Source organism: Somniosus microcephalus, chromosome 29 (genome assembly GCF_052327205.1).
Source record: "Somniosus microcephalus isolate GS21.2 chromosome 29, FLI_Smic_1.0, whole genome shotgun sequence".
NCBI classification, from domain to species: Eukaryota; Metazoa; Chordata; class Chondrichthyes; order Squaliformes; family Somniosidae; genus Somniosus; species Somniosus microcephalus.
The window spans coordinates 6,438,003-6,448,902 of NC_141015.1; the positions used below are offsets into that span (position 1 = coordinate 6,438,003).

At 45.6% G+C, this 10,900-nt stretch overlaps 1 protein-coding gene across 1 annotated transcript; it reads right to left on the reverse strand.

Moving 5' to 3' along the window:
* Nucleotides 1-7,570: 7,570 nt before the first annotated feature.
* LOC147098437 (histone H2B-like) lies at nt 7,571-10,403 on the reverse strand. The gene has a single exon (XM_085970114.1). The coding sequence runs from the start codon at nt 8,212-8,214 to the stop codon at nt 7,840-7,842; it is 375 nt and encodes a 124-aa protein (XP_085826240.1). The 5' UTR covers nt 8,215-10,403; the 3' UTR covers nt 7,571-7,839.
* Between the last annotated feature and the right edge of the window lie 497 nt (nt 10,404-10,900).

Below are 10,900 nucleotides of genomic sequence, written 5' to 3' on the forward strand. Positions count from 1 at the left end.
CTGTCATTCTGTGAGTGATAATGTACTTACTGTGTGTGAGAAGGAGCTGCCTGCACTGATCCTCCTGTTCCCTGTGGAGGAAAGATCACATTTATTCTGGCTCAGTGAAGTATTTTGCTCCGAGAATTATAATATGAGAACAGAATTAGTTATACAATATGGACAGTTGTGGGTAGAATATAAAAATAAATTAATAATTAATGTGTTTGTTTATGATAACAAAATAAAGTATCTGGGGAGAGGAAACTGCGATACAAATTGTGTCGTGGTCTGATCTCACTGCAATACAGTGGGACTCCGATTCTCCACAGCAGGTGTGTAGAATGGTTCTATAGTAAGTTATCAGCATCCAGACACAAACCAACCCCAGCATTTGACCATGAATGGGACGACCCTATTGCCACAGTCCAGGTTTATATCTCCCAGTCCCATTGGATTACCTATCAAATTCCGCAAGGCTTCCTGGAATATAACCACAGGTACCTGGTCTGTACAAGCAATTGTTTTCAGTCTATGGACAGAAAACAGTGAGTTGTGGTAAATGGCTGTTATTCAGAGAAAAGGATGGTAGACAGTAGTGTTCACCAACTGTCAGTGCTGGGGCCACTGCATTCTTTATTATATTTATAAATGACCTGGAAATTGGAATACAAAGTAGAATTTCTAAATTTGCAATTCACACCTCATGTGGGGGTGTGCCATAGAGTGAGGATGATACCAATCGACTGCAACAGGACATAGAAAGATTGGCAGAATGGACAGACAAGTGGCAGATGGAATTTAAACAGAGAAGTGTGAGGTGATGCATTTTGGCAGAGGAAACAGGGAGAGGCAATATACAAGTATTGGCACAATTGTAAAGAATGTGCAGGGACAGAGGGACCTGGGAGTTAATGGGCATAGGTCCCTGAAGGTGGCAGGACATATTGAGATAGTGGTTAGCAAAGGATATGGGATCTTGGGTTTCATAAATAGAGGTATTGAGTACAAATGTAGAGAAGTTATGCTGAATCATTATAAACCTCTGGTTAGGCCACAACTGCAGAATTACATCCAGTTCTGGTCACCACACTTTAGGAAGGATGTGAAGGCCCTTGAGAGGGTGCAGAGGAGAGTTATCAAAAAGTTCTGCGGATTGGGGATCTTAGCTACAAGCAAAGGTTGGAGATGCTGGATTTTTTTCATTAGAGCAAAGGAGGTTGAGGGGTGATTTGATAGAGGTGTACAAGATTATAACAGGTTTGGATCGGCTAGACGGGGAAAGGCTGTTCCCACTAGTTGATGGTACCAGGACTAGGGGACACAGATTTGAGGTTTTGGGCAAGAGATGGGGCGGGGGCGGGGGTGTGAGGAAAAACATTTTTACGCAGCGAGTGTTGAGGACCTGGAACTCGCTGCTGACGGAAGTGGTGGAAGCGGAGACACTCAATGTTTTCAAGGGGAGACTGGATAGGCACTTGAGGGAAATAAACTTGCAGGGCTACGGGGATAGAGCGGGGGAATGGGACTGACTGGATTGCTCTGCAGAGAGATGGCACAGACTCGATGGGCCGAATGGCTTCCTTCTGTGCCGTTATGAATCTATGATTATGGCTCTATCATTCCATTGAAACCGAGTTGAGGGCCTGTGTAATTAACAGAATGTCTCAGAGCACGGACCCTGATGTACCTGAAGGAGCGACTATGTATCTCCCAATCACCAGCAACGCGGTTCTGGAGAACTCAACGCACCGAAACAAAATAACCGATTTTGAAATGTGTTATTTCACACTTCTCACCTGGTGCCTGCAATAGATGCACTTTGTGAAACTCCTCACATCCTCACTCTCAGGCTCCGATCCACTGTTCACTGTTCAATAACAGCAGACACGGTGAGATTCGAACTGAATCAGGAACATTCACTGCTGATTTGGAGAAAGCAGCAATGATTTGAAAGTGCGAGGTGATTTACTTTCTATGTTACCTTACACTGTACACACACACAGCCCGAGAATGGCCTCTCCCTTCCCCCACTCACTCCATGTTCCGGAACTAGTTCCTGTTCCAATCTGTCTCTTACAGACAATCCCCGGCTTCCGATGAACTTGCCCCGACTCAAAGCCCATCTGTGGACACAGTCCCAATGCGATGTGCTGCTGTGAGGAGGCTGCTGTTTGCTCCCTTACTCAGGCCCGCGATATCTCCGCTCCCTGATGTGTTCAGCGATCATCAGCCGAGCACAGAGGAAACGGCCCCCGCTGGCAGAGCTGGGGGAGGGGAGCTCGCATGGGCCCTTCCTGTCGGTTTAAACACTGTGCGGGGAGAGGGGGAGGAGCAGGCAAATATTTCAATGCTGAAGCCTGAAAGCTGGAGGCGGAGTTAAAGCTCAGAGGACGCTGTCTCTGCTCTGTCTGTCACTCTGATTCTGTCTCCTCCCAGCCTCTCTCACACTCTGCCTTTCTCGACCAGATCCGGGCTGGCTTCATAAATACATCAGGACGGCGAGAGTTTATCATTCAGTTTATATTCCTGTGAGGAATCGTCATAACTGGAAGAGGTAAAGGAGGCAAAGGACTGGGAAAAGGCGGAGCCAAGCGCCACCGTCAAGTTCTTCGTGACAACATCCAGGGCACAAAACAAAGGCTCTTCTTAGAACCCCACACCGCCTCACAGAGAGAGCAGCGCCCCAGGACCGGGAGCGGGGATATATTGGGGTGAGGAGTAGCTGCAGAATTATAAGGATTATGGGGTTACAAGTGACTCTTTGGGCCGGACCCTGTATTCTCCCCTCACAGTGAAAAGCTCTTTTAGTCTTCCTGGGTGTCCATGCGCTCAGTGTTCTGTTTCCATTCAGCTTTTATATATCAGACAGATGGTGTGACGGGGAACCGGAGCTTTCCACCTCACAATAGGTTAAACCGAGCTTCTATGACAAGAGGCCAACTTGTGAGATTATTCTCCTTCTGAAGTTTGCTTCCTGCACAGATACTGTCGGGGATTGTGAAATTCAAGGGTTTAAGTAAAGTACTTGGATGGACTGTAATGACTCCAGTTCCAACTCTCGGAGCCCGCTGTAACCTGAGGCTACTTCGGATTGGTCGCTTGATTGGAATCTCATTACCTTAACAGAATAAACTATTGGCCTCAATTGATCAGTTTTAAAATTAAGTTTGAAACATTCAACCAAATTCAAAAAAGAAAGATTTTATTTATAATTATTAAATTCAACCGAGACAGGCATTAAATTGGGGCAGTTTCACTAATTTTCTGATAATTTCCTCACCAGATTTACAGGATTTTAGTCGGAATGAATAAACTGACGAAATCAGTGCATTAAACAGGCGGCTCCTTCAGAGAGGCTGCGGGTGGCTCTTAAAGGACCCGTTGTGATTTCCATATTTCTGTCAGTAAATTGTGGAGTTTTACTTGGAGCTGGCGTTCTTGGCCACACCGTGCTTGGCCAGCTCCCCGGGCAGCACCAGACTCACGGCGGTCTGGGTGTGTGGACACAATCCGCACTCTCCAAACTATTAGACGTCTTTGTCATCTACTGGCTGAAAGCGAGTGCTGTAACAAGTGACAATGATTCAGCAGAAACCATTTTGATTTCAACAGATACCTCAGCACTGTGTTTATGTTCCGCTTAAAACCATTGCCAAGTAGTTTATTGGTCAAGCTGAAAACTCCAAACAACCATTAAAAGCAGATGGCCGCACTCACCCGATTTTAGTGTGAACATTGTGGTTCATCATTGAGTGTGGGATAGACACTTCCTCTGTCACTCTGGTACTATGTGGCAAGGTGAGATTCACTGCTGAATATGGGACAGATACTGTATCTGTCACTCTCTTGCAGTGTGTTCGTGCGGGATTGACAAATGTGCATATGATAGACAACGCATCTGTCACTCTGCATTGTCAATGGCAAATTGGCTGTTGATAAACGACAGATACTGTATCTGACACTGTCTAGTACAATGTGACTTTTTAAATTGTCTGGTGAGGCTAAACTAGATACTTTATCTGTCACTCTCTGGTACTGTCTCATTGTGGGATTGACAGGTGAGTATAGGAAATGCACTTCCACTCACTCACAAGTGAGGGAATATTCGTTCATACAGGATACCAATTGTATGTTACTCTGTATCTGTGTGGCAACGTTTGATTGTCAGGTGAGTGGGGGATAGATAACTTAATGGGCGAATCTGTGAATTTCAAAGCAGAATTAAAGATTTAACATGTTAATTTAGATCTGAGGTAATTGTGACCCATAGAACAGAACAGTAACCAGCCCTTTCAAAGATAATGTGGGTGGCTCTGAAAAGAGCCTTTGGGTTATTAGATTGAATCTTGTGCGCTTCACTTGCTCTTGGAGCTGGCGGTGCTGGTTTTCTTGGGCAGCAGCACCGCCTGGATATTAGGCAGCACCCCGCCCTGAGCGATGGTCACCTTTCCCAGCAGCTTGTTGAGCTCCTCGTCGTTGCGGATGGCCAGCTGCAGGTGTCTGGGGATGATGCGGGTCTTCTTGTTGTCCCGGGCCGCGTTGCCGGCCAGCTCCAGGATTTCAGCGGTCAGATACTCGAGCACAGCAGCCATGTACACCGGGGCTCCGGCACCCACACGCTGAGCGTAGTTGCCCTTTCGCAGGTGCCTGTGAACACGGCCCACAGGGAACTGCAGTCCGGCCCGGGATGAGCGGGACTTAGCCTTGGCCCGAACTTTACCGCTGGTTTTTCCTCTTCCAGACATTTCCACAATCAATACGGTCTGAGAAAGAATGAAAGTCTCCTTCCATATCTGCCGCCCTTATACGTTCTGGAGGAATGCAGATAGCGAACTTGTGATTGGTCCCTCTGTGGTGAATTTCATTGGTGCTTTCCGGTGACCAATCACAGTCTGCTTTTCCCGCCAATGAAAAGTGAGTGGAAAAACTGTTCTCAACAGTCAGACCGCCAACGATTTTTTAATTTCAATAAGCCCGCCAATATTTTCCTAACGAGCGAATTAAGTTAATAAATTCACCATTAGCCAAATAATTCCGAAATTTTTTTTTCTTCCTTTTGTCTTATTCCATCTCTCCTTTGCAAATTCCAGGCTGTTACAATCAGGATTAATTCCGCGTTCAATTTGAAACTGCAACGGGCGGGAATCAATTTCCATTGACTTTGAAACGGGACACATTCCAGCTCAATCTTTGTAAAGTGAGGATTCACAGATTATCGATCGATCATTTGCACAGGCACTGCGGCGGGAGTGAAACCAGATCTGGGAGTCCTGCTGTAAGAAGGGAAGAGGGTTTAAACTGTCCCCCGTTCTGGTCTCTAAGAAACCCCATTCTGGGTTTTGGCAAGCAGCAATTCTCGGGTTAATACAAGGATTGACCACAAATGGCATTGAAAAAAATGAAAATGTGTTTGCAGAGATTGAGGTGACTGAAATCCGAGTCTCATCTCGAAAACAAGCTTTTAATTCGTCGGAAGGCGCTGCAAGTGAACGGGTCTAAGATCAAAGGGAAAGAGCGATCAGGGACCGTGTTTGTCGTTCTTATCAGCCGAGCACATAGGAAACGGCCTCCGCTGGCCGAGCTGGGGGAGCGGTGCTCGCAGGGGCCCTTCCCGTCCGTTTCAAAAGTGTGGGGGAGGGGGAGGCGTAGCTTGAATTTTAGCGCATGCTCAGACTTCTTTCTTATAACACTTAAATCAGCAAAAATCTGATTGTTGTACAAATCGCTTTTATCGTTCATTAAATGGGCCACATGGAGACGCTGTTAATTATCATCCGAATTACTGATAAACCGAGTGTGTGACCCGGACACTGGAGTGGGAGTTCCTGAACAGGTTCACACATTCCGTCAGATGAGATTTTATTTTCACGCACAGGGTGGTGGGGTTCTGGAACTGTTTTGCCTGAAAGGGTGGGAGAGGCAGAAACCCTCATCGCATTTTTAAAAAGTACTTGGATATGACCATAAGTGCCGTAAACTGCAAGGCTACGGACCAAGAGCTGTAAAGTGGGATTTGGCTGGATAGATTGTTTATGGCCGACACAGACACGATGGGCCGAATGGCCTCCTTCTGTGCCGTAACTTTCTATACTATACATCGTAGAGACAGAGAGCTAGAGTAGACACACTCACATACCAAACCCTAAGAAATACGCAATATCTGTCACATCCCAGAAAGTGACAGATATCGAGTAAAATCAACACCCACATAAATCCCAGACCAGAAACTGACAGGTACAGAAGTGCCGCCACCGACAAGGCTACGGCCGGCAGAGACGAATAGCCTCCTTCTGTGCCGTAAATGTCTACGATTCTCAGTAAAAGGCATTAGACCCATCGATCTTATACGCTGATTTAAATCAACTCCACAGCTAAATTTGATTTATAATAAAATATAGATCTACAGCGATCACAATGTAAATCCACAATCTATCTCCGCTCCCAGATCACTGCTCTCTCAGTGAGGTGGTGGGTGGCTCTTAAAAGAGCCTTTGTGTTGTGTTTGGTGGAAAGGGTCGAGATGTTCAGCCGCCGAATCCATAGAGTGCGGCCCTGCCGTTTCAGAGCGTACACCACATCCATGGCAGTGACCGTCTTGCGCTTGGCGTGCTCAGTGTAGGTGACCGCATCCCTGATCACATTCTCCAGGAAAACCTTCAGCACCCCGCGGGTCTCCTCGTATATCAGGCCCGAGATCCGTTTGACACCGCCACGGCGAGCCAGGCGGCGGATGGCTGGTTTGGTGATGCCCTGGATATTGTCACGGAGCACTTTACGGTGGCGCTTGGCTCCGCCTTTGCCAAGTCCTTTGCCTCCTTTACCTCGTCCAGTCATGTTGATTCTTCACTGAAATCGTCGCTGAATGAAAATTTCTTGTCTTACAACTTTATTTATGCAGCGTGAGCGGACCTGGCTGAGAAAGGCAGACTGTACGTGAGGCGGAAGTAAGGGGGGGTGAAAGAGAGCGAGGAGAGCGGGAAGGAAGAAGACAGATTCAGAGAGCGAGAAAGGGCTCTGAGCTTCCAGCAACCTCTCCACGTTGACGTTACAATCCCCTGTAAAATCTTCACAAAAACTAAATACACTTTCAGAGAAATCCTGATAATCAAGGATTTCTAGAAAAGCAATAAACGGAATATATAATTAAAAATCAATTAAGTGGGCACGCTGCACTTCAAATCGATTACAGAATCATAGAATCGTTACATCACAGTAGGAGGCAATTCGGCCCATCGAACCCGTGCCGGCTCTCTGCAAGAACACTTCAGCTAATCCCACTCTCCCGCCCTTTCTCCGCGGCCCTGCATTTTTTTCCCTACAGGTACTTATCCAATTCGCTGTTGAACGCTACGATTGAGCTACAGTCAGTTCATGCCAGACCCTGACCACTCGCTTTCCAGAAAAGCAATAGGCGGACAATATCATTAAAATTCATTAAAGGAGGCACTCTGCACTTCAAATCTATTACAGAATCATTACAGCACATTGACGGTCATTCGGCCCTTCTCAAATTCGAGTCTCATTCCAAAAACAAGCTTTTAATTCTTCGGCAGGCTCTGGAAGAGTCAGAGTCGGAGTGCAAAGGGAAATAGCGACCACGGATCGTGTTTGTAGTTTATTGGACAGGGAATTCAACAAAGACGCTAAGGTCGATCCGGTCAGTGAAACTGCTTATCTGAGAATACAAAATTTAATCTAAAGCTCGAAATTCAAACGTTCTCAAACACACTTGTTCAGGAAATTACAGTAAATTGTGTCTAAATGCAGATGCGTTTGTGTAACTTTCAGAGAGATTGTGGGTGGCTCTTAGAAGAGTCTTTCTGTTTTGGGTTTGTTCTTTCAGGACAGCGTGGAGTTTTACTTGGAGCTGGTGTATTTGGTCACCGCCTTTGTCCCTTCCGACACGGCGTGCTTGGCCAGCTCCCCGGGCAGCAGCAGGCGCACGGCGGTCTGGATCTCCCGGGAACTGATGGTGTGCCGCTTGTTGTAATGGGCCAGGCGGGAAGCCTCACCCGCGATGCGCTCGAAAATATCGTTCACAAACGAGTTCATGATGCCCATGGCCTTGGAGGAGATGCCGGTGTCGGGGTGAACCTGCTTCATCACTTTGTAGATGTAGATGGAGTAACTCTCCTTCCTCGACTTTCTGCGCTTTTTGCCGCCCTTCACTGCCGGCTTAGTGACGGTTTTCTTGGCGCCCTTCTTGGCCATTGTTTTCTTTTCATCAACCATTCTCAAACTCGATTTCAAACACAAAATAACACAATTCTGCTCCGGGCCCGGCTTAAATAGGCTGCCCCCATAGCCCTATGCTAATGAGGGATGGGTGAAGGCAATGGTTGTGATTGGCTGCTGAAGAGTGATGTCATTTTCCATTGTTCTGCATTTCCCTGATTGGCTGCTTTATACATCCAATCAGATTGAATCTCTGTCACAAGCACGCCCCCTGCAGTCAGAAAAGTCATTGCAGGCGCAGAGGAATCATCATTTTCCCATTCTCCATTTCCCAGACCATTAAAGATGCCCCAAGCACTTCTGCTGCACGGGTCTGCAATTTAAATGTCCAACCTGTGCTCTATATTCAAGCCTTGCGGGGTGGTCTGCGCCACTTTAGTTCAGTAATGCCAGTCCCGAGTACTGTGTGTGTGTGTGTGAATAGTTCTGTATCAGCCTCTGGTTATTTATGTAAGTGTTGGAATCATTCTCAATCTCAGTCTCTGTTACATGTGTCAGTGTGGGATTCCATCTGTATCCGTCACACTCTGGTACCGTGTGTCAGTGTTGGGATTCATTCGGAATCTTTCATTCTCTGGTAGTGTACGTGTGTGTGATATTAATTCTGTATCTGTCTGTCACTGGGATGTGTGAGTCTGTGTTTCATTCTGCATCTGTTAGTCATTGACAATGAGAGTCTGTGTTTCATTCTGTATCTGTCAGTCAGTGGGACGGTGTGCGAGTCTGAGATTCATTCTGTAACTGTTAGTCTGATTAGTTCTGAATCAGTCCGCCTCTCGCACTATATTTCAGCAAAGGATTCTGCATGAATATGCTAAACACTCGGTTTATGAAAGTGGAATTCGTACTGCACAAATCAGTCTCTGGTACTTGATGTTAGTTTGAGATTCTTTCCATCTCTGCTAGTATCTGGTACTGTATGTGAGTGTGGGAATGAACCTCTCTGCAAATTAATTGTACTGCCTGTGATTGTGTACTCATTCTGTATCTGCCAGGCCCTCTGATGCACTGTTTTACTGTGAGACTCATTCTCTGTCTGTCAGTCTCTGTTCTATATGTCCATGTTAGAGTAGTTATATATCTGTCAATCTCTGGTAGTGTATGTGAGAGTGAGATTCATTCTGCACCAATCAGTATTTAATGTGGGGTTAACTTTGTCTCTATCATTTGCTGGTACGGTGTACGAGTGTGTATTAATCCTGGGTCTGTCACCGTCTGATACGCTGTGTCAGTGTGTGATTAATTCTCTTTCTCTGACAATCTCTAATACTGTATGTGAGACTGAGATTTATTCTATATCTGTTAGTTCCTGCTATGGCATGTGAGTTTAGGATTTATTCTGTACCTTTCAGTCTCTGATACTGTATGTGTGAGTTAGATTAATGTTGTCTCTGTCACTATTTGGTACTGTTTCAGAGTGTGAGATTCATTCTGCTTATCTGTCATCTCTGATACTGCATGTGAGTGTCAGTTTAATTCTGTCTCTCACTATCTGGTAATGTAAGTGAGTGTGAGATTATTTCTGTGTATCTGACCGTCTCTGATACAGTATGTGAGCGTGAGATTTATCTGTACCTGTCAGTCTCTGATAATCTGTGTCAGTGTGGATTGATTCTGTATTACTCCGTGTCAAATACTCTATGTGACAGTGAGGTACATTCTGTGTCTGTCAGTCTCTGGTATTATGTTTGAGAGTGAGATTCATTCTGTATCAGTCAGTCTTTAATACTCTGTATCAGATTGGGATTCATTTTGTCCCTATCATTTTCTGGTACTGTATATGAGTGTGGGATTCATTATGTGCCTGTCTGTCTCTGATTCTCTGAGTTACTGTGTGATTCATTTTCTCTTTGTCAGTCTATGATTCTCTATGTGAGAGTTAGATTAATTCAGTATCTGTCAGTCTCTGGTGTTGTATGAAAGTGTGGGATTCATTCTGTATATGTCAGTCCCTGATACTGTGTGTGAGAGTTAAATTAATTCTGTATCTGTCAGTCTCTGGTACTGTGTGGGAGTCATACTGCAGGGCTCAGCAATAGGTCCCTTGCTTTTTGTGATATATATCAACAATCTTGTCTTGAATATAGGGGGTATGATTAAGAAGTTTGCAGTTGATACTAAAATCGGCTGTGTGGTTGATACAGAAGAAGGAAGCTGTAGACTGCAGGAAGACATCAATAAATTGGTCAGGTGGGCAGAACAGTGGCAAATGGAATTCAATCCGGAGAAGTGTGAGGTAATGCATTTAGGGAGGGGTAAAAAGGAAAGGGAATACACATTAAATGGTAGGGCACTGAGCAGTGTAGAGAAACAAAGGGACCTTGGAATGCATGTCTACTGGTCCCTGAAGGTAGCAGGCCAAGTATATAAGGTGGTTAAGAAGGCATAAGAAATGGTTGCCTTTATTAGCCGTGGCATAGAACACAAGAGCAGGGGGGTTATGCTTCAACTGTATAAAACACTAGTTAGGCCTCAGCTAGAGTACTGCGTGCAATTCCGATCACCACATTACAGGAAAGATGTGATTGCACTAGAGAGGGTACAGAGCAGATGTACAAGGATCTTGCCAGGAGTAGAGAATCTTAGCTATGTGGATAGGCTGGATAGGCTTGGTCTGTTTTCCTTGGAACAGAGGACGTTGAAGGGAGTCCTTATTGAGGTGTGTAAAATTATGAGGTGCATA

Bases quoted from the DNA above. Each gene is read 5' to 3' on its own strand.
- LOC147098437 (XM_085970114.1), bottom strand. From the start codon at position 8,214: ATGGTTGATGAAAAGAAAACAATGGCCAAGAAGGGCGCCAAGAAAACC.